Raw genomic sequence first — 22710 nt, 5'->3', positions numbered from 1 at the left:
GGCTGGTGTTGTGCCACTGCTATTCATCATTAGCACAGCAGCCCACCCTGAGCTGCGCCCCCGCTCCCCATAAATACTTGATTAACGGACCCAAACAGGCTGGATAAAGGATCTGAGGGGCTGCGCGGAGCCTGAGCCGCCGCCGCCGTATTGGTTAAACCCGCCCACCTGCTGTGTGTGGGAGCGTGTCAGTCTTTTTGGAACATATGTGCTTCAGTGCGTTACGGCGCCCGCTCAGACGACGGCGGCTAAGTCCAGCACGCTGCCTGATTTAAGCGGCACGCGGGGAAACACTGCTCCCAGGGTCACTTAATGAATATTGCTACAAAGAGAAATGTTTGCAAAAAAATATGCCGACTTGGCAAGAACTGGCGGGAGAAAGAATGAGTGATAAGCTGCCAAAATATTTCGCTCTCAAAAAGGATTCAGGTGTAGAATGAAAATCAATGCAGAGCTGAAACTTTTTGTACAAGTTTGAAAGAGGCTTACAAAACTTTCTTATTGGTTCTGGTTGGATGGTTTTCATAACCTTTAGGAAACACCTAAACTCAAACTCCCGGTGGGACTCGGGTGGTTAGCAGCCTCCTCAGACGTACCTTCATCTTCGTCATTAGCGCTAACAGTGACAACAGTCAGGCCCACATCTGCATCCTCGTCGACGCCAACTTCGTACAGCCTCTGAGCGAAGAGCGGTTTGTTGTCGTTGACGTCGCTGATGAAAACCCGCACATACGCTGTGTCTGCACGGATGACAAAATGGCATTAGATTAAAGGCTAGCACGCACGCTAACACGCACGCTAGCACTCGCAAGCACACACAGCGTTTACCGGTAAAACACTATCCTCCATCTGTTCAATGATTTCACTATTTATTACCAGCGTTTGGCGCAGAGGAGACACTTAACCTAACGGGGAACGGTTGGGTGACACAGAATCAGACGAAACATTTTTCACAGTCAAATAGAAGTAAATCACGATAAAGAGGTTATTGTTTTAACGAGACTATTTCCACAAGTGAATAACAGTATTAGGGCTTTCTCAGTGAGTAGATAAAGAACCTCTCTACTGGGAGGTTAAATATTTATAAGATGACAAGTGTTTGTGTCTTATCGCGCTCCCCTCATTATGCTGTTTATTTCTTTAGTTGGAGAGAAAGTACTTACACACAAAACACATAGGTGACATGTTAATTTGGCGCTACTGCAGTACGAGAGGATGTGCTGCTCCTGCGATATCCCAGGGGTGACTCAGGCAGACAGGTAATGTTTGTAGTAGAGATGAGCCCTTCTGGATGTGGAGACGCGTAACATAAAACCCGGCTCAGGCTCATTGCAAATGCTAAGCAGCCCTGACAGCCCCACAGAGACACGGCTCTGCGTCTTCAGCCCTGACAGCCCCACAGAGACACGGCTCTGCGTCTACAGAGCGTCACCCCCACACCCCCCCAAAAGATCCGCCGCAAACACGAGCACAGAGACGGAATAAACAGAGACGGAATAAACAGAGACGGAATAAACGTCAGCAAGAGACACGATGGACACATGGGGCTGGGAGGGAGCACAGAGGGAGCACAGAGGGAGCACAGAGGAGAGGGAGCACAGAGGAGAGGGAGCACAGAGACGGAATAAACAGAGACGGAATAAACATCAGCGAGAGACACGATGGACACATGGGGCTGGGAGGGAGCACAGAGGGAGCACAGAAGGAGGGAGCACAGAGGGAGGGAGCACAGAGGGAGCACAGAAGGAGGGAGCACAGAGGGAGGGAGCACAGAGGGAGCACAGAAGGAGGGAGCACAGAGGGAGGGAGCACAGAAGGAGGGAGCACAGAGGGAGGGAGCACAGAGGGAGCACAGAAGGAGGGAGCACAGAGGAGAGGGAGCACAGAGGGATGGTAAATGGTAAATGGTCACATTTTTCTATAGCGCTTTTCTACCTTCAAGCCACTCAAAGCGCTTTACAAGGAACCACTCACACATTCACACATTCACACACCAGTGTACGCAGACACTGAGGGCGAGGTGGGTTAAGTGTCTTGCCCAAGGACACAACGACAGCAGTCATCTGTGTGAGCTAGAATCGCACCACCAACCTATGGATCAGTGGATCTGACCACTCAACCAATGATGTTTATGTCGAGACCGGGATTTGAACCACCAACCTTCAGATCAGTGGACAAACAAACAAGGAGGGAGCACAGAGGGAGGGAGCACAGAGGGAGTACAGAGGAGAGGGAGCACAGAGGGAGCACAGAGGGAGCACAGAGGAGAGGGAGCACAGAGGGAGCACAGAGGAGAGGGAGCACAGAGACGGAATAAACAGAGACGGAATAAACATCAGCGAGAGACACGATGGACACATGGGGCTGGGAGGGAGCACAGAGGGAGGGAGCACAGAGGGAGCACAGAAGGAGGGAGCACAGAGGGAGCACAGAAGGAGGGAGCACAGAGGGAGGGAGCACAGAGGGAGCACAGAAGGAGGGAGCACAGAGGGAGCACAGAGGGAGCACAGAAGGAGGGAGCACAGAGGGAGCACAGAGGGAGGGAGCACAGAGGGAGGGAGCACAGAGGAGAGGGAGCAGGGGACACACACACTACAGTGGAACTATATTTCATTGTGAAAACAGAAGAAAAACCTAAATAAAGTAAAGAAAGTTTTTTTTTGTTATGAGGCAGTGGTGTCATGACATAAACTGGTCACTTCTAAAGTGGGTCCCGGTGGGTCCATGATTGTGGTAATTGTTCTTGTGCAGTCTGTTTAAAACACAGCAGAGGGAGAAGAGCCTTTATTACAGCCCTATGGGCTCCCAACAATGTTACTTTTTATGGCTGAGCTACTGTGCTTTAGTAGAGGTCACTTTAAAATATAAGTTTGGAAGTCAGAGCCTGTCACCGACTGTACGTCAAACTGCTCATTTTAGAGTTCTGAGCTTCGTGCTTATGTAACTGTTTTGTGTTAATGTTTGATAATAGACTAATTACATTAATCACACTGATCTACTGGAGCACAGAGGATAAAATAAACTCTGTGTATTTACTTTCTCTTTTGTACCTGAGTTTGGTTGTTTGTTTTTCCCGGGGCGAGCAGACTCCTGTCCATCCTCAGACTGGACCTCCAGCAGGTAGGAGCCGCGCGCCTCCCGGTCAAACACCGCCTCAGTGTAAATGACCCCGAGCACAGGGTCCATACGGAACAGACTGTGGTCCCCGCTGCTGTCGCTCAGTAAAGTGTACGTGATCTGTGGAGCACAATAAAAGAAAACATGAGTCTGATACAGAGCGTTACCCCAGACTCAAGTCACCTCTGAAACCACAGCTGAGGTAAAATGACACACTGACGTCTGCACTGGCCTGAGCCTCGTTCAAACTGTCAACCTGAGTTACTTTTGCGACTGCTCTGAAGTTGATTCAATACATTTTGCCATTAAGTTCTCTCCTCCCTTCCATTTGGTTAGAAAACATGAAAACTTACTGAAGAGTTTTCAAATAAGTGACATAAAGTCCTGATTATATAGGCCTTACAGCGATTACAGGAGACAGAACCAATCCATTCATGCGTCTGCAAACATTACTGTGTCAGTCACTCAGCTGCACAACAACCACGACAACTATGAACAAAAGCTTCCCCCCCAGACGCCATTATGGCCGAGCAATCTGCAATGAGCTTTGTGACAAGACAATGATGGTGCGGCGAGAAAAAGACACGGTGAAGGTGCGACTGAAAAACAAGTCTGAAATGTAAATACGAGCACGCACCTCTCCGTTCAGCCCCAGGTCTTTGTCAAAGGCCGACACCTGCAGCACGGACGTCCCGATCTGAGCCCCTTCTGTCACCGACGCCTCGTAGATGGACGACGTGAAAAACGGGACATTGTCGTTGACATCTAGAATGAAAGAAGATTATTCAGCGTTCAGGAAAATATGGGGAATGTTAACAATACAGTATCTCCATAAAGGCCCATGTTACAGTTTTCTGATCTATAATGTTGTTTCTGCATCACACACAGACCTGGAGTTGTGTTTTTGTGTTTCATTCTCACATGTTTAACGCACAAACCTGTAGATTTAGGCTGAGCTCTTCTCTCAAAGTGAAAAAACACTCTGTTCCACCTTGTGATGTCATCGTGTTTTTGGTAAATGGTCACATGTCTAGAGTGTTTTTTTCTTTCAAGTCACTCAAAGCGCTTCACTTCAAGAAACTATTCACACATTCACACACACGCCTTCACACACACACATTCACACACCAGTGAACACACACATTCACACACACATTCACACACACATTCACACACACTCGAATCATCACTGAATCTGACGATCAACCAGTGACATTTATGTCAAGAGCATGAATCCAACTGTCAGCGTTTAAATAACATGAATCATCTCAGACTAAACCAGGACTAAACCAGGACTAAACCAGGTCTAAACCAGGACTAAACCAGGACTAAACCGCTAAACCGGGACTGAACCGGGACTAAACCGATACTGAACCAGGACTGAACCGGGACTAAACCGGGACTGAACCGGGACTAAACCGGGACTAAACCAGGACTAAACCAGGACTAAACCAGGACTAAACCAGGACTAAACCGGGACTGAACCGGGACTAAACCAGGACTAAACCGGGACTAAACCAGGACTAAACCGGGACTAAACCGGGACTAAACCAGTTGAATCAGTGTTTGAGTTTTGTTCAGTTTAAACCTGTCTCTCTCTGTTTATCTGTGACTAAAGGGGTTTATTCTGCACTTTTCTCTTTCCATGTTCATTTTATGATGATTATTTATGATTATTTATGTTTCTCTTTGTTATATTGTGATTTTAATGTCTTTTTTATTCTTTGAATTACCTTGAATTGCCTCACTCGCCTTCAGATTAGAGGACAAACACATTCACTCCAAACACCTTCACGAGAATTAGTTGGATAATTTCAGCTCTGGAACTGTCAGTCTGTACTGAAAACTACCACCTGATGACATCACAAGGTGGAACAGAGCATTTTGAGGTTTGTAGATGTAAAAGATGAATAATAAAGTGTGTGAATGAAACAAAACACAACTCCAGGTCTGTTTTTGATGCACTAACCACATTATAACGACTTAAAACGAGTCCATTTTGTGTCATATAGAACCTTTTAAAATCAGTTTTATTCCTAAACTGAAATATTTGCCGTTTCACTTTGTACTTTGCTCAAAACTCCAACGAAACAGCAAAGAGCTCGGAGTTATTTATTATAATTTATAATAAACGAGCTGCACGGTTCAGTTCACAATTATTTATTCCATTTATTTCATATTTCTACTGTCGTTTTCCTTTTGAACTACTTTCTCAAATTGACGTAACACCCGGCAACCCGTGTTTTTTTTCGGTCCGATCTTTATTTTGTGACTTATACGAGTAAAATACCTGTGACGTTGACGTAAACGGTGGCGAAAGCGGCGAGGGGGACGGCCGCCACGTTCTGAGCCCGAACTCTCAAAGAAAAAAACGGCGTCGTCTCGTAATCCAGAGGCTCCGACACCAAAATGGAGGCCGATCCGTCCTCGCGGTTCGGAGACAGGTAAAACCGGACCGGCATATTCGTTTCCGGAACCATCCCGTCTTCTAAGTTGTAGGTCACCCTGGGGTCGCCGAGCTGAGAGGTCGCCTTGACGGTCTAGGAGAGGAACAGACGGGGTTTTTGTTTAACGCGGCGGAGCAGACAAACGCATATATTATGAAGAGAAAACTGAACCGAGCAAACGCAGGGATCACGGGGTAAAGCTCCCGGATCTACTTCCTGCCAGACTAAGCCCGAGTAGCTTTGCGTTTTCCTTTGATTGACGTTCTCTCGCTCCTCGCGTCGTAAAAGAGAACGTGGGTTTATATAAATTTATCAAAACGATCCAGTCTCGTGATGTTTAACGTGTAACAGAAAACGTCATTGACCTGAAACTCCAATGATTTCAGTCGTAAATAAAATAAATGTGTGAGAGACGGAGGAAAAATGAACTGCACACTTTTTTTTTTTTACAGTTCAGGATCATCTGTCTATCTCTCTCTGTCTCTCTCCTTTTCTCTTTCTCTCTCTCCATGTCTATATCTCTGTCTCTCTCCCCCTCTCTTTCTCCCTCTGTCCCTTGATGTCTCTCTCTCACTGTCTCACTCTCTGTCTCTCTCTCTTTCTCTCTCCGTCTATCTCTCCGTGTCTCTCTCGCTGTCTCTCTCTTCCTCTGGCTCTCTGTCTATCTCTCTCTCTCCCCATCTTTATGTCACTGTGTCACTCTCTCTTTCTGTGTCTTTCTCTGTCTCTCTCTCTCCATCTCTCTCTCTCTGTCTCTCTCTCTCTCACCATCTCGTTGTCTCACTCTCTGTCGCTCTCTCTTTCTGTGTCTCTCTCTCATCTGTCTCTCTCTCAGTCTCTGTGTCTCTCTCTGTCTCTCTCTCTCCATTTGTCTCTCTCTCTCAGTCTCTCTCTCTACCCATCTGTCTCTTTGTCTCGCTCTCTGTCGCTATCGCTCTTTCATCCTCTCTCTGTCTCTCTCTCCCCATCTGTCTCTTTGTCTCACTCTCTGTCGCTCTCTCTTTCTGTGTCTCTCTCTCATCTGTCTCTCTCTCAGTCTCTGTGTCTCTCTCTGTCTCTCTCTCTCCATTTGTCTCTCTCTCTCAGTCTCTCTCTCTCCCCATCTGTCTCTTTGTCTCGCTCTCTGTCGCTATCTCTCTTTCCCCTCTCTCTGTCTCTCTCTCCCCATCTGTCTCTTTGTCTCACTCTCTGTCGCTCTCTCTTTCTGTGTCTCTCTCTGTCTTTCTCTTCCTCTGTCTCTCTCTCTCCCCCCTCTCTCTCATCTGTCTCTCTCTCTCTGTCTCTTTGCGTTTTCTTTTGCTTGTTGTTCTTTCTCTCCTCATGTTAAAGTGAAACAGATTTATATAAATTTATTAAAAAGTTTAATATGTAACAGAAAAACATCCTTAACCTGAAACTCGAATGATTTCAGTCGTAAATAAAATAAACGTGTGAGAGACGGTTTTTGTTTTTTTGCAGTTCAGGATTTGCTAAACGTCTGATTTGATGGTGATTGTTCTGGTCCTGAGTCAAAAAATTGATTCGGCTCAATTTCGATGACTTTAGAAACGAGAGGAAACGTCTTATTTTTACACGAGAAAGAACTTTTGAACCAATCTGTTTCTCTCTCTATTCATCTCTCTATCTCTCTATCCATCTCTTTATCTCTCCATCTGTCTATTGCTCTGTCTAATTCTATCTATTTTTCTATCTCGCTGTCTCCCTCTGTCTCTCTCTGTCTTTCTCTCTGTTTTTCTCTATTTGTTTCTCTCTCCATCTCTTTCTCCCTCTCTCATCTCTCTCTCTGTATGTATCTCTCTCGCTCTCTCTCTCTTTCTCTATTTGTCTCTCTCTCTCTATGTATCCCTCTCTCTCTGTGTCTCTCTGTGTGTCTCTCTCATCTCTCTTTCTCTGTGTCTCTCTCTGTCTCTCCATTTTTCTGTCTCTCTACCACTCTCTCTCTCTCGATTTCTCTGTCTTTCTCTATTTGTCTCTCTCACTCTCTCTCTGTCTCTCTCTCTCCCCATCACTCTCTGTCTCTGTCTCTCTGTGTGTCTCTCGCTCTCTCTGTCTCACTCCATCTCTTCCTCCCTCTCTCTCTCTCTCTCTCTCTCTCTCGCTGTCTCTCCCTCTGTATCTCTCTCTTTCCCCCTCTCTCTCCATTCCTCTCTCCCCCATCTCCCCCTTTCTCACCGTCTCTCTCTCTCCATCTCTCTCTGTGTCGCTCTCTCTGTCTCTCCCTCTGTATCTCCCCCCTCTCCCCCTTTCTCTCTGTCTCTCTCTTCTCTGTCTCTCTCTCTGTGTCTTTCCCTCTGTCTCTCTCTCTGTGTCTTTCCCTCTGTCTCTCTCTGTGTCTTTTCCTCTGTCTCTCTCTGTGTCTTTCCCTCTGTCTCTCGCTCTGTGCCTTTCTCTCTGTCTCTCTCTCCATCTCTCTCTCTGTGCCTTTCTGTCTCTCTCTTCTCTGTCTCTCTCTTCTCTGTCTCTCTCTCTGTGTCTTTCTCTCTGTGTCTTTCCCTCTGTCTCTCGCTCTGTGCCTTTCTCTCTGTCTCTCTCTCCATCTCTCTCTCTGTGCCTTTCTGTCTCTCTCTTCTCTGTCTCTCTCTTCTCTGTCTCTCTCTCTGTGTCTTTCTCTCTGTGTCTTTCCCTCTGTCTCTCTCTCTGTGTCTTTCCCTCTGTTTCTCTCTCTCTCTTTCCTTCTCTTCAGTTTTTGTGCTTTCTGTCTAAATCCATTTTCACATCACGACCAGACGAGGTGGAGATAATCACTGACATATGTCGTCGTAGCGGGCGGTGGTGGAGGTGGTGGTGGTGGAGGTGGTGGTGTCGATGGCGGTGGTGGCGGCAGCGGCGGCGTGTACAGACTCACACCTGGCTGAATGACGTCAGAGCTCCACGAGGCTCCGACAGAGACGAGACAGACACAGGTGTCACTCATACAAATAAAAATACCCCCCTCACTGAGCAGCAGCGCCCCCTGTGGGTCAATGTGAGTGAAGATTTTCAGACACTCGTGGTCATCAGGACGAGGACGGTGGGGAATGTCCATGAACTTTACGATGGAGATTCAGGAGTAAACGACAGAATGTGGCTTTGGTTATAAAATAAAAATCATTAAACTGTAAGAGCTCGTTTAAAAAGATGAAAACAACGAGATGTTTCCAAATCAGCAACGACAAAAAGACTTGACCTTTGACCCCGACTCATAATCCACACGACAGGAGCAGATGGACCGAGGGAGGAGGAGGAGGCGACAGGAGGAGGAGACAAGAGGAGTAGTAGACAGGAGGAGGAGGAGACAAGAGGAGGAGGAGGAGGGAGAGGAGGAGGCGACAGGAGGAGGAGGAGACAAGAGTAGGAGGAGACAGGAGGAGGAGGCGACAGGAGGAGGAGGAGACAAGAGGAGGAGGGAGAGGAGGAGGCAACAGGAGGAGGAGGAGACAAGAGGAGGCGACAGGAGGAGGAGGCGACAGGAGGAGAAGGGAGAGGAGGAGGCGACAGGAGGAGGAGGTGCCTGCCGTAGATCACCTCCTGTGTGTGTGTGGTTATTATGAGCTGTAGGCCTGTGTGTGTGGTTATTATGAGCTGTAGGCCTGTGTGTGTGGGGTTATTATGAGCTGTAGGCCTGTGTGTGTGGTTATTATGAGCTGTAGGCCTGTGTGTGGGGTTATTATGAGCTGTAGGCCTGTGTGTGTGGGGTTATTATGAGCTGTAGGCCTGTGTGTGGGGGGTTATTATGAGCTGTAGGCCTGTGTGTGGGGGGTTATTATGAGCTGTAGGCCTGTGTGTGTGGTTATTATGAGCTGTAGGCCTGTGTGGGGGGGGGTTATTATGAGCTGTAGGCCTGTGGGGGGGGGGTTATTATGAGCTGTAGGCCTGTGTGTGGGGGGTTATTATGAGCTGTAGGCCTGTGTGAGGTTATTATGAGCTGTAGGCCTGTGTGTGGGGTTATTATGAGCTGTAGGCCTGTGTGTGTGAGGTTATTATGAGCTGTAGGCCTGTGTGAGGTTATTATGAGCTGTAGGCCTGTGTGTGTGGGGTTATTATGAGCTGTAGGCCTGTGTGTGGGGCTATTATGAGCTGTAGGCCTGTGGGGGGGGTTATTATGAGCTGTAGGCCTGTGTGTGTGGGGTTATTATGAGCTGTAGGCCTGTGTGTGAGGTTATTATGAGCTGTAGGCCTGTGTGTGGGGCTATTATGAGCTGTAGGCCTGTGTGTGTGAGGTTATTATGAGCTGTAGGCCTGTGTGTGGGGTTATTATGAGCTGTAGGCCTGTGTGTGTGGGGTTATTATGAGCTGTAGGCCTGTGTGTGGGGTTATTATGAGCTGTAGGCCTGTGTGAGGTTATTATGAGCTGTAGGCTTGTGTGTGGGGTTATTATGAGCTGTAGGCCTGTGTGTGGGGTTATTATGAGCTGTAGGCCTGTGTGTGGTTATTATGAGCTGTAGGCCTGTGTGAGGGGTTATTATGAGCTGTAGGCCTGTGTGAGGTTATTATGAGCAGTAGGCCTGTGTGAGGTTATTATGAGCTGTAGGCCTGTGTGTGGTTATTATGAGCTGTAGGCCTCTGTGTGTGAGGTTATTATGAGCTGTAGGCCTGTGTGTGGGGTTATTATGAGCTGTAGGCCTCTGTGTGTGAGGTTATTATGAGCTGTAGGCCTGTGTGAGGTTATTATGAGCAGTAGCCCTGTGTGTGTGAGGTTATTATGAGCTGTAGGCCTGTGTGTGGGGTTATTATGAGCTGTAGGCCTGTGTGTGGGGATATTATGAGCTGTAGGCCTGTGTGAGGTTATTATGAGCTGTATGCCTGTGTGTGGAGTTATTATGAGCTGTAGGCCTGAGTGAGGTTATTATGAGCTGTAGGCCTGTGTGTGTGGGGTTATTATGAGCTGTAGACCTGTGTGTGGGGGGTTATTATGAGCTGTAGGCCTGTGTGTGGGGTTATTATGAGCTGTAGGCCTGTGTGTGGGGGGTTATTATGAGCTGTAGGCCTGTGTGTGTGTGGGGGGGTTATTATGAGCTGTAGGCCTGTGTGTGGGGTTATTATGAGCTGTAGGCCTGTGTGTGGGGGGTTATTATGAGCTGTAGGCCTGTGTGTGGGGGGTTATTATGAGCTGTAGGCCTGTGTGAGATTATTAGATTTGGGCCGATGTCCTACACACAGTCAGATCTGTGTAGAGACAATGATTAAATGAAACTTCCATAATTTGGGGAAATTGCAGCTCGTTTAATGGTAGGTCGATTAAATCTAATGATCAAGACATTATTTTTTATTGTCATGGTGATGCAACAAAAAATAAAGTAGGTCATAGGTCAGAACTTTGAACAGTGTATTTGTCATAAAGCAGTAAACAAACCCCTGAGTCACACAGAGGGTGAGTGTTCACATTATGCAGATTTGTGCTCCGGTCGCCCCAGAGTCGTGATCTGTCACTCCTCGGTCAGGAGTCGTCTTGGCCTTTGTCTCTTTGTGTCTCGTATTGACACGCCCGTTTAGCTGATTAGCACAGCTGTGCACACCTGTGCACACCTGTGCACACCGTCTGGAGAGAACAGGGTTGGTGCACGTGTTCACACATGGTGATAATCAGGATAGTGTCTGGAGTCGTGTGTCGTGTGTGAAAATGCTTTAACCGCACAAAGACACATATAGAACCTACAGAGCTGGACTTTTTCATAAAGACTTTCAGGTCCCCTGAATAAAACTGATAAACTGAAAGGCGTATTTCTCACTTCTGTAACGAGCATGAATCCCCTTGCTGAGACCTTGGGAGAAAAAATATTTATGAAATGTAATCTCCAGATTGACACGGATATACTTTTCACATCAAAGGAGACACTCTGAAAGGATTTAATTAGCTGAAGTTGGGAAAGTTGCCTTTGACGCACAATCCAATCAAATATTTTACCTAGAGCTTCAAATTAACAGTGTAACCGACTTTTGGCCACTCTGACGTCTATGAGCATTTTAGCAAACAAAGAATACGCTGAAAGTGTCATTAGCTCAGAGGAAGTGAGCAAACAAAACCCGACAACTCATATAATACTCCCTACAGAGTACAAAAAACTCATATAATACTCCCCACAGAGTACAAAAACTCATATAATACTCCCCACAGAGTACAAAAACTCATATAATACTCCCCACAGAGTACAAAAACTCATATAATACTCCCCACAGAGTACAAAAACTCATATAATGCTCCCTACAGAGTACAAAAAACTCATATAATACTCCCCACAGAGTACAAAAACTCATATAATACTCCCCACAGAGTACAAAAACTCATATAATGCTCCCTACAGAGTACAAAAAACTCATATAATACTCCCTACAGAGTACAACAACTCATATAATACTCCCCACAGAGTACAAAAACTCATATAATACTCCCCACAGAGTACAAAAACTCATATAATGCTCCCTACAGAGTACAAAAAACTCATATAATACTCCCTACAGAGTACAACAACTCATATAATACTCCCCACAGAGTACAAAAACTCATATAATACTCCCCACAGAGTACAAAAACTCATATAATGCTCCCTACAGAGTACAAAAAACTCATATAATACTCCCCACAGAGTACAACAACTCATATAATACTCCCTACAGAGTACAAAAACTCATATAATACTCCCTACAGAGTACGACAACTCATATAATACTCCCTACAGAGTACAACAACTCATATAATACTCCCTACAGAGTACAACAACTCATATAATACTCCCTACAGAGTACAACAACTCATATAATACTCCCTACAGAGTACAACAACTCATATAATACTCCCACAAGAGTACAAAAACTCATATAATACTCCCTACAGAGTACAACAACTCATATAATACTCCCTACAGAGTACAAAAACTCATATAATACTCCCTACAGAGTACGACAACTCATATAATACTCCCACAAGAGTACAACAACTCATATAATACTCCCACAAGAGTACAAAAACTCATATAATACTCCCACAAGAGTACAACAACTCATATAATACTCCCACAAGAGTACAACAACTCATATAATACTCCCACAAGAGTACAAAAACTCATATAATACTCCCACAAGAGTACAACAACTCATATAATACTCCCACAAGAGTACAAAAACTCATATAATACTCCCTACAGAGTACAACAACTCATATAATACTCCCTACAGAGTACAAAAACTCATATAATACTCCCTACAGAGAACAAAAACTCATATAATACTCCCACAAGAGTACAACAACTCATATAATACTCCCACAAGAGTACAACAACTCATATAATACTCCCTACAGAGTACAAAAACTCATATAATACTCCCTACAGAGTACAACAACTCATATAATACTCCCTACAGAGAACAAAAACTCATATAATACTCCCACAAGAGTACAACAACTCATATAATACTCCCTACAGAGTACAAAAACTCATATAATACTCCCTACAACTGTACTACAACTCATAGTTATAATATAATACATCTAAGTCACAGAGGGAGCAGGCGAAGCAAGGACTCCCAGACTTAGTATGAGCGGTAGCGTCAGTCTTACCACGACGGCGGCGTCATGAGCCTCACCATGACTACGACGTCATAAGTCTTACCATGACGGCGGCATCATGAGCCTCACCACGACGGCGGCGTCATGAGTCTTACCACGATGGCGGTGTCTCGGGCCGTGTTCTCGGGGATAGTGACGTAGTAACTGTCCTGTTCCCACTGCGGAGGCTGGTTCTTGACATTGGTGATGATGACGGCGAGCTCCACTGACGAGTTCCGGTTTCCTCCGTCTGTGGCCACGATTTCTCTGGTGATGTGGGCCGTCTGCGGGAACAACAGCGGCCCACTCAGTCATTGGGAAAATAAAAGGGCCCGTGACGTCATAAACAGACCTGGAGATGTGTTTTATTTGTTTTATTCTCACATGTTTAACACACAAACCTGCAGATCTCTCAAACTGAAAAAAACACTCTGTTCCACCTTGTGATGTCATCAAGTGGTGATACAGGAAGTGCTCCACTGTGTTTTTAAACTCCACACACCTTCATTTATAGAATCATTTGGATCATTTCAGCTTCTGGAATTGCCCATTTCTACTTGGACTAAAGGTAAAAGGAGCGGTTAACTTGAAAACTACCACTTGATGACATCACAAGGTGGAACAGAGCATTGTCAGCGCAGCAAAGTGTGACTCAAACACGTGTGAATGAAACAAAACATAAGTCCAGGTCTGTTTTTGAGGAGGAAACAGCTTTAAAACACGACTTAAACCTCACAAGAGTAGTGTATTTTCGCTCTGGAGTATAAGTCGCACCAGCTAAAAAATGCAGAATAATGAAGAAAAAAACATATATAAGTCGCATTTTTGGGGGAAATTTATTTTACAAAATCCGAGACCAAGAACAGACATTTTATCTTTAAATCAAGTTGTAATAATAATAATAAAATGTGGACCAACAGGCTGAATATCAGTACATCACGCTAACGTAACACATTTATATTTATTCAGCTCCATGAAGCACAGACAGAACTGAACACGTGTCTGGTTTGTTAACGTAAGATATTAACAGTTAATCAGATAAATAAAGTATAAAAACAAGCAACAAGTTTACTCAGGATAGATGAAGTAGTAGTAGTAAATAGTGGTACAAGTATATTTGAATAATTTCACATATAAGTCGCGTCTGTATGGAAGCCCGTTTCCGCCATGAAAAAAAAAATAAAAGCCCCACAGAAAGTCGAAATTACGAGTTTTAAACTCGTAATTATGAGTTTAAAACTCGTAATTACGAGTTTAAAACTCGTAATTAGGACTTTTAAAACTACTAATTATGAGTTTAAAACTCGTAATTATGAGTTTAAAACTCGTAATTATGAGTTTAAAACTCGTAATTATGAGTTTAAAACTCGTAATTACGAGTTTAAAACTCGTAATTAGGACTTTTAAAACTACTAATTATGAGTTTAAAACTCGTAATTATGAGTTTTAAAACTACTAATTATGAGTTTAAAACTCGTAATTAGAACTTTTAAAGTCTTAATTGAGCTTGTAGCACACTGCAACTGAGTGTACAGAGCAGAGGAGACAGGAGGAGGACTGTTATGTTTATCACCTACATACTTTTAAAAAATGAATAAATTAAGCTCCAGTAAAGTTTCTGGCGTCTTGAACAAATCAGTGGGCCCTGAGTGCTGTTCTGACCACTCATGAGCTGTGCTCTGTGTCTGTGAGCGCTCGTTTTCCTGGTCTGAGCAGAGTGCCAGCTGGTCACAACCCCGCTGGTTTATTGAGGAAATTATTAAAATACCAAATTCATTTAATCAAAATTGATAAGGTTCACTTTTTGTAAATGTTACATTCCCAAAATTACGAGTTATAAACTCATAATTCATACTTTTAAAAGTCCTAATTACGAGTTTTAAACTCATAATTACGAGTTTTAAACTCGTAATTTCGACTTTCTGTGGGGCTTTTATTTTTTTTTTCATGGCGGAAACGGGCTTCCATACGTCTGAGTATAAGTCGCCCCCATGAAAAACTATGAAAAAAGTGACATTTATAGTCCAGAAAATGCGGTAAATGTTTTGTAATACAGGGCCGTTAAAGCTCTGAGGTTTAGACTGTGACCTGAATATCACATTTTAATCTCGACATTACGACTAATGAGAAAATAGAAGTACAAAAGTGTAAAGTTAAACCGCTCCGTGTAATGACTCCTGCAGATGTGATAGTGTCTGTAGCTTCAGTTTGTTGAGTCGATGGCCTAAGCGTGGGGCTCTTGTACTTTCTTAATTAATTTCTGTTTATCCAGCTCTTGATAAAAGGGAACTATCGAGCTCATGGACATGTAAAACATTAATGGAAAGCTGTAACCCGCTTATTTTCAATTAAAACAACCACTCGGAGAAGAATAAAGACCAGTTTGTCCTCGAAAACTAAAAATAATTTAAAAAAACAACAAAAATTCACCAAAATTACAAGTCTCGAAATCAGTTTTTAGTGTTAAATGCTTGAGGTTTTAAATGGGAATCATGGGACGATCCCGGAGACACGAGCTGTCTTTACCTTTTCTTATATTTACCCAAAACGTTCCTTTGTGTAGAGCTTGTTCTCACTTATAATGAGAGTAGATCAGACAGAAGACAAAACTACAGCGCCGCGGCTTAAGAGTCCAGCCGTGTGCGGACTCCAAAGGCTTCAGACAGATTCAGTTTGGATCAGGAGTCATTTTAGTGAGACGTTTTAGGGAATATAAACCGGAACATCGCAACATTCTATAGGACAGTGTTGTTTCTGTTGAAGCACAGTGAGTTCTTGGGTCTAGTAAATATAAAAAATGATCAGATTCAACATTTTTGCGTTTATTTTTGGGTATTTCATGACAAAGTACAGTGTAATTTGTAGAGCCTGGACTTTTTAAAGCTAATCTAAAGACGTTTTTATTTAGAAAAGCTTATTGTTGATGTTTTTAGCATTTAGCAGTTGGTATTGGTTCAAAGTTCTTGGTTTATTGTAGCACTCTGATATTCTACAGAATGAAATAAATAAACAAATAAATAAATAAATAAATAAAATGTATTATTATTATTATTATTATTATTATTATTATTATTATTATTATTATTTAATTAATGGAAAGTCTGTCTCTTGCGAGTTTGACGTCACGTTCTATAATCTGAAAACCACTAATAAGAGGTTAAACTATAGACTGTTTACATAAATGGACATAGCTAACCTGCTAGCCGCCGCGTTCCAAGCAGGAAGTGATCATGTGCGCGCACCAACTCTGGCTCCAATTCACTTTCTATTGAAAAATGTCGTCCATTTCTCTGTACCTGCTGCTGTCAGATTCGTCATTTTGGTCTTAAATGTTCGTATTAACCCTCTAAATGATCCTGGGATTTTTTTTAAATTTATTTTTTAGGGTTTTTTTTTTTTTTTAGTTTTTTTTTTCCCTTTGGAGCTATTTTGAGTTTTTTTTAATTCATTTATTTATTTTTAATTTAATTTTTTTTTTTTGTTATTTTGAGTTTTTTTTTCCTTTTTTTGTTATTTTCAGTTTTTTTTTTTTTTGTTATTTTCAGGGGGGGGGGGTTGTGTTATTTTGAGGTTTTTTTTTTGTTATTTTGAGTTTTTTTTCTTTCTTTTTTTGTTATTTCAGACTCGTTATTTTGGTCTTAAATGTTCGTATTAACCCTCTACATGATCCTGGGGTTTTTATTTCACTTTTGCGTCTTTAAATCAAGATATGAACATTAATAACAGACGAATCAGCTGCGTTCTTTCCCCGAGGTCACTCCTGTTAGCGTTAGCAACAGGTTTGATTGACAGTGTTACTAAGGGAAGGGAAGAACCTCCTGTCCCTGCCCTGTAGGACCAAGCTCCGAACCTGGGGGGGACAGAGCCGTCTCCATCGCTGCCCCCATCCTCTGGAACTCACTGCCCAAACCCCTCCATGACCTCTGACCTCCCCACCTTCAAAAAAGAACTCAAAACTCACCTCAGTTGCTTTTAATGTTTGATTTTATGTTGTAAATTTTGTGATATTTTATTCTTTTCCGTATTGTGAAGCGTCTGAGTGTCTTGAAAAGCGCTATATAAATAAAATGTATTATTATTATTATTGTATATATTTTTTGTCCACAATGTCTTTTTCGAAAACACCAAAAATGATACGTTTTGCATTAAGTTGTAGGTTTATATCGAGCTTTCTTTTCACAAACAGAAGTATGTCGTTCCAACAGATTTGAGTGTCCGAGCAGAACCAAACACATGGGCGACTGTTTCTTCTAAGCGGAATTTTGAGATTTTTTAAATGAATTTTATGTTGGATTTTCAGGCAAACCTCACGAATCTCATTAGTTGCAAAGTATTCCCTGTGTAAACGGAGCCGAACGCTGTGGTGACGTCACATTACGCAGTTAACGCAATAAAAATACATCGTTTAATTGGAGAAATACAAAGTGCATTGAGTGACACCAAACTATTCTGAATCACAAATAGTATTAATGAGGATTCTTGTTTCTGGCACATATACGGGCTCGTTTTAATAGAACGTTATCAACAACAAAATAGAGATCGGAATATAACAAATATGCATAATTCTCTCCTTTCAGTCGCTCCCTTCTGGGGTTGCCTCGGCGAATCATCTGCCTCCCGGGGAGAGTGATTGACTGGGTTTAGAACTGAATACGTCTCCTTTCACAATCTGTTCTGTTAAATGAAGAAAGCCTCAGCAGATCCAGTACTTTTTTAATGATAAACCGTGAATTAAATGCTTTTAGCGACTTTGAGTAACCCCAGCCGCAGAACACATTTGATTAGACAAATTGAATTAATGTTCAGACTTCTTTGCAGAGTTTCTTTTGTTGCGTAAAATAAACAGTTATGAACTTTGCTTCTATATCATTAAAGTGGACACCGCGGGAGGCTACGCGTTTTCTTAAGAGGGCATTAGGGTATGTTTTTGTTTATCTTAATTAGACTATGCAGAATATCATCATAAGGCTCACATCAAGACCAAAACGCACAAAATAATGTGTCTTTAGGCCTGGTGAAGGTAATTGCATTTCACTGCCACAGCTCTCAGTGTGCAACTTATTGTTATGGCCAAATAGTAATTCAGTTGTAAGGTTCACCCATGAACTGTATTCTATCAATGCAAATTACAGCCATTCCATTATTGCAGCAGCAGTCAGATAAAAGGATTCCCACTTTACTTTAAAATTACATTTTCTCTTCTTTGGACAATCAAATTAGTATTTGTGAGCAAGTAGTTCTCACCCCAGAGCTCGAAAAAACCACAGACTATGGCCCCAGAACTGATTCGAAGCAAATTACTGAGCGGGTTTGCGGGTGTAAGGAGCAGGTGGATGTAAAAAGCATCACTCTGGTGTTTTTTCTTTAGGGCAAACTGCACAAGACATTACACTGGGCTCTATAGGACCAGAATAACTGCACTTATTACTAGGACAATGAACAGAAACGCTCAACTGACACATCTTCCGGGAGCTCGGATCTGCCCGTGACATTATAATGTGAAGACTCCCCGTAATAGAAAACCTAACGCCGTAATAGGGAGCAGATGTGGCATATTGTAGCCCGGCTTTGATTCTAATTGCTACTGAGCCCCACAGTGAAAAATGCATTAGCTTTGTTATAACACTCTTTGGTCATCCGCCTTTAATACTGCAGAAGACGGTGAGACTTTTAAGACCGGTATGCAAAGAAGCGTGCTAAATTATACAGACAACGACGGAGCCAGAGACAAGCTTCCCTCGTTTTTACATGGGACTAAGTGATGAAGAAGAGTGCTGCTTGAGGAAGAAACGCACAGCTTCTAAAGGGTTTGAATCAATGACATGAATTACCACTCAACCTTTAACTAATCCAAATAAAACGAGACGGAGGGAAGTCAGTCGAGGGAGAGGGTGCGACCGTTTAGTTTTATAATCTTTCATTAGTTTTACGAAGGTGAGCCGTCTAAACTGCTTCTTGTTGTGGTCAAATCAACGAAGATAATTCAATAGAAATAAAGTAACACCAAATATTACTTTAAGGTCTGCATTTATATTTAAGCACAGACGCATAGAACTAAATATAGGTCCTCTTTGCTGCCATCATCAGACGTGTCCACTGGAGTCCAAAGCTGTGAAAATCTATTTTTAATCAGTTGTTTTAGCCTGATTTGAGCTGTGAGTGTGTCCCTTCACACGCAGCACCTCTGGGAGTACGCACAGCCCAGATCGGGAGGAGCAGATACTCCGAGGTCCCTCATTCATTAGTTCTGTTGACATAGACCCACAGGCGAACACACGTGATGCAGAGTGTGTGTGTGTGTAAACGTGTGTAAACGTGTGTGTAGTGGAGTAATAAGACGATGGTAATAAGCCGGTGTAAAGCCACAGACCTGTGAGATGGGCTGGTTGACGTACACCCATCCTGTCACCGGGTTGACCTGCAGGTACTCCGGTTGCTGCGGCGACATGGAGTACGTGATGGCGGCGTGGGAGCCAAAGTCATCGTCATGAGCAGCGACGCGCAAGAAGCTGGTCCCCACCAACGTGTCCTCTCTCAAGAAATCTAAAAGGGTCACAATCCATATTTTATAAAGAGTAAGTCACGGCCATGAGTGAAGTGAAGGTCAGGAGTTAATAAACACACGGAGCTCAAGTGTATGAACTGAAACAGATTTATATTTTTGCTGTTGTTTTTTTTCTCAATGAAGAGCCGTTGTTCTCATTAAGTTTGTAAATTCACGGAAGCTTTAAGATAACAAACCTTTGTGTAGTTAAAGCACATTATTACCATGTTTTTGTCAAACTAATTTGTATCAAGGAAACACTAACATAATCTCTCCTCTACAGTATGTTTTAAACTGCCCATATAAACACTTTGTAATTAAAAAGCTTCTGACCCAGGGTTATTTTTTAGGCGGAAATGATAATCATCTAATAAGCTGCTGCCACATATTTTCCTGTAGAAATAATTACAGCATATTTACTGAGATCACAGATTCAACACAAGCCCAATGAAGCTAATGACCAAAATGAAAGGGGCATTTAACCTTAAATGAATCTGAACCCTGTGTGTGCGAGAGCCGCAGAGCCGGAGAGCCGCTCTTTATCCTGCATCACTCATGAGTCACAGCGAGGCCCGCAGCAGCATGCGTAATGACCGTCCTGCACTTACACTCGTAGCGTAGATTCTCAAACTTGGGGCTGTTGTCATTCTGGTCGAGTATTTGGATGGTGAGCGTGCAGATGCCGATGAGCGGCTCCTCGGCCCAGTCCGTGGCTGTTACTGTAATTGAATACTCTCTCTGGCGCTCCCTGTCAAAACGTCTGGCCGTCACGATCTCTCCTGTAAATACAAGGGAATCAGCTCTTACATTGCCCACCTAACACGTACGCACCATCAACACTGATCCAATCTCCTCATTGACGGAGCATTAACACAGTTATGAGTCACTCTTATTCCCCTGAAACGCGGCCGACTGGTAAACAAACACGACGCACTGCTGCATGAAGTTGTGCGAATTACCTTGAGATTTAGTTAAGTTGAGATGATGAGCCGGTAAGAATCCACTAATCTTACAGAAAAGTAGTTTTGTACCAGATTTAGATACTGCTCGTTCAGTTCTGCAAGAAACAGTGTTGAGAAGTAACTGAACCATGTACCGCAAATACTATCCAGAATACTAATGTAGAGTAACTATTCTGGTACTTTTCTAGATTTTAAGGAGTACAGGGCAGTACTTCATTCCACAATTTAGGCTTCAAACTGCACGATATCACAGAGAAAAACAGAAAAATCTGATTTTGTGGTGAGGCCTGTGCAGTCGCTCTCTCTCCAATTAGTGCAGAACAAACAGTGAAGTAAATATAAAGCTGTTTTTAATCCTATGTTGTGTTTTTACTCTATAATTTAAATGCGACGCAATGTAAAAGTATTACAAAGTATTCAGAAAACAGTACTCTGATTGGACCATTCTGTACGTAAATACAGTTTCAAAGTATTTCACTGACAATAAAACGCACTTATATTAAAACATGAACTCATTATTATACTGCAGTTTTACTATTTAGAAAGTAGTAAACATAAAAAAAATACTGTATGAGTGGGTAAAGTGTGCGTATAGATCACAAGAAGTAAATGCGACGATTCTACAGTTTGTTCCTTTAGATTCCAGACATTTTTAATAAATAAAAGGAGCTAAATTATTCCCTGGTTGTTGGAAAGATGGAGCAGAGTTGTGTTTTAGTTTTAGTTTTAGTTTTTTCCTCGAGTGACGCAGAAAAGATGGAACCAGAGTCTGAGTTGTTTGTTAGTTTATTAAAAAAAACAAAAACAAAACACTGAATTTTGACCAGTCGTGTCCGTATAGATCACAAGAAGCAAATGCAGCATGTTACCTCTAAGTATTTCATTTTATTAGATTTTTAAGCATATATTCTTTAACTTTATGCATGTCCTTATTTGTACTTATTCAGTGTTTTTATGTTGTACTTTATCACCAAAGATAGTTCCTCGTTTGTGAGCTGTGTTCACTGACAATGGCCATAAAAACTCTTCTGATTCTGTCTCCTGTGTTGTCTCCCTGTGTTCACTTTTCCCCTCACCTGCCTGAACCTGGAGCTGGGCGGAGTTCCTGGCTCCTCCCGCACGCACCTGCATCCCATCAGCGCAATCAACCCCACCTGCCGCGGATAAGAGGAGCCAGGACCACACACTCGGCGCCAAATCGTCCGCGTGTCAAACGTGACTATTCCTGCTCGTCTTTTCGTTCTCTCGTGTTGCCTTTTTGATGCCGATTGGATTTTTGCTGCCCTCAGATTCCCGCTCCCTGGACCGTCCCAGCTCCTCCGGCTCTGCTCCTGACCCCGTGTTCCTGCTCCGGTATTGTCTTGTCTTGTCTTGTCTCCACCACCTTGTCTCGTCCTGCACCGCGGCTAACACCTCGCCTCCCGCTCTGGTCCCCGCTCCCCGCCTCCGTCCCTGTTCCTGTCTCCCGCTCCGGTTCTGGTTACTCCCTGTCCCTGCTCTCCGCGACGCATTCCCGGACTCTGGCTCTCACCCGGCACCTCGCCCCTCGCCGGTCTGACCCGTACTTGTCTGAACTTTCACATTCTGTAAATAAACACTGTAAACTTGCCCCGAGTTCTGCACTTTTTGGTCCCACCTGCACCAGCGTTATGACATTCTGATGTTCCTTCAGATTAGACATTTTAAATCAACTGTTCAGATGCATAAATATCTTTTTTTTTTTTCATAAAGAAGCATTTTACGGAGCTAAATTATTCTTTGATTATGCGAAAGACAGACTGGTTGTGTTATAGTTTTAGTTTTTCCTCGAGTGATGCAGAAAAGAGGGAACCAAAGTCTGTGTGAAACGTCACGTACAGTATGTTCGTTTATAAAAAAATAAAATAAAAAAAACACTGAATAAAAGTGTGCGTCCAGACTTTTGACTGGTCGTGTACATATAAATCACAAAAAATAAATGCAACGATGTCATATTCCTTCAGATTTAAATACAAAAATTGCGTTATCTCTCCCTAAAGTCGTGTTTTTCAGTGAGGTCGTGTACATATAAATCGCAAAAAATAAATGCGATGATTCTACAGTTTGTTCCTTTAGATTCCAGACATTTTTAATAAATAA

General features: G+C 43.1%; 1 protein-coding gene across 1 annotated transcript in view; it reads right to left on the bottom strand.

Moving 5' to 3' along the window:
* The window catches only part of LOC117372093 (neural-cadherin-like), a 182285-nt gene that overhangs the window by 64802 nt on the left and 94773 nt on the right, over positions 1-22710 (bottom strand). Inside the window, exons 10-16 of the mRNA XM_033967830.2 lie at positions 20239-20409; positions 19457-19629; positions 13203-13370; positions 5408-5657; positions 3755-3882; positions 3051-3237; positions 597-740 (exon numbers count right to left, since the gene is read on the bottom strand). Coding sequence (XP_033823721.1) covers positions 597-740; positions 3051-3237; positions 3755-3882; positions 5408-5657; positions 13203-13370; positions 19457-19629; positions 20239-20409 — 1221 coding nt within the window. The remainder of the gene's footprint in view (positions 1-596; positions 741-3050; positions 3238-3754; positions 3883-5407; positions 5658-13202; positions 13371-19456; positions 19630-20238; positions 20410-22710) is intronic.

Source organism: Periophthalmus magnuspinnatus, chromosome 6 (genome assembly GCF_009829125.3).
Source record: "Periophthalmus magnuspinnatus isolate fPerMag1 chromosome 6, fPerMag1.2.pri, whole genome shotgun sequence".
Lineage (NCBI taxonomy): Eukaryota > Metazoa > Chordata > Actinopteri > Gobiiformes > Gobiidae > Periophthalmus > Periophthalmus magnuspinnatus.
This window is presented reverse-complemented; position numbering and strand designations above follow the sequence as displayed.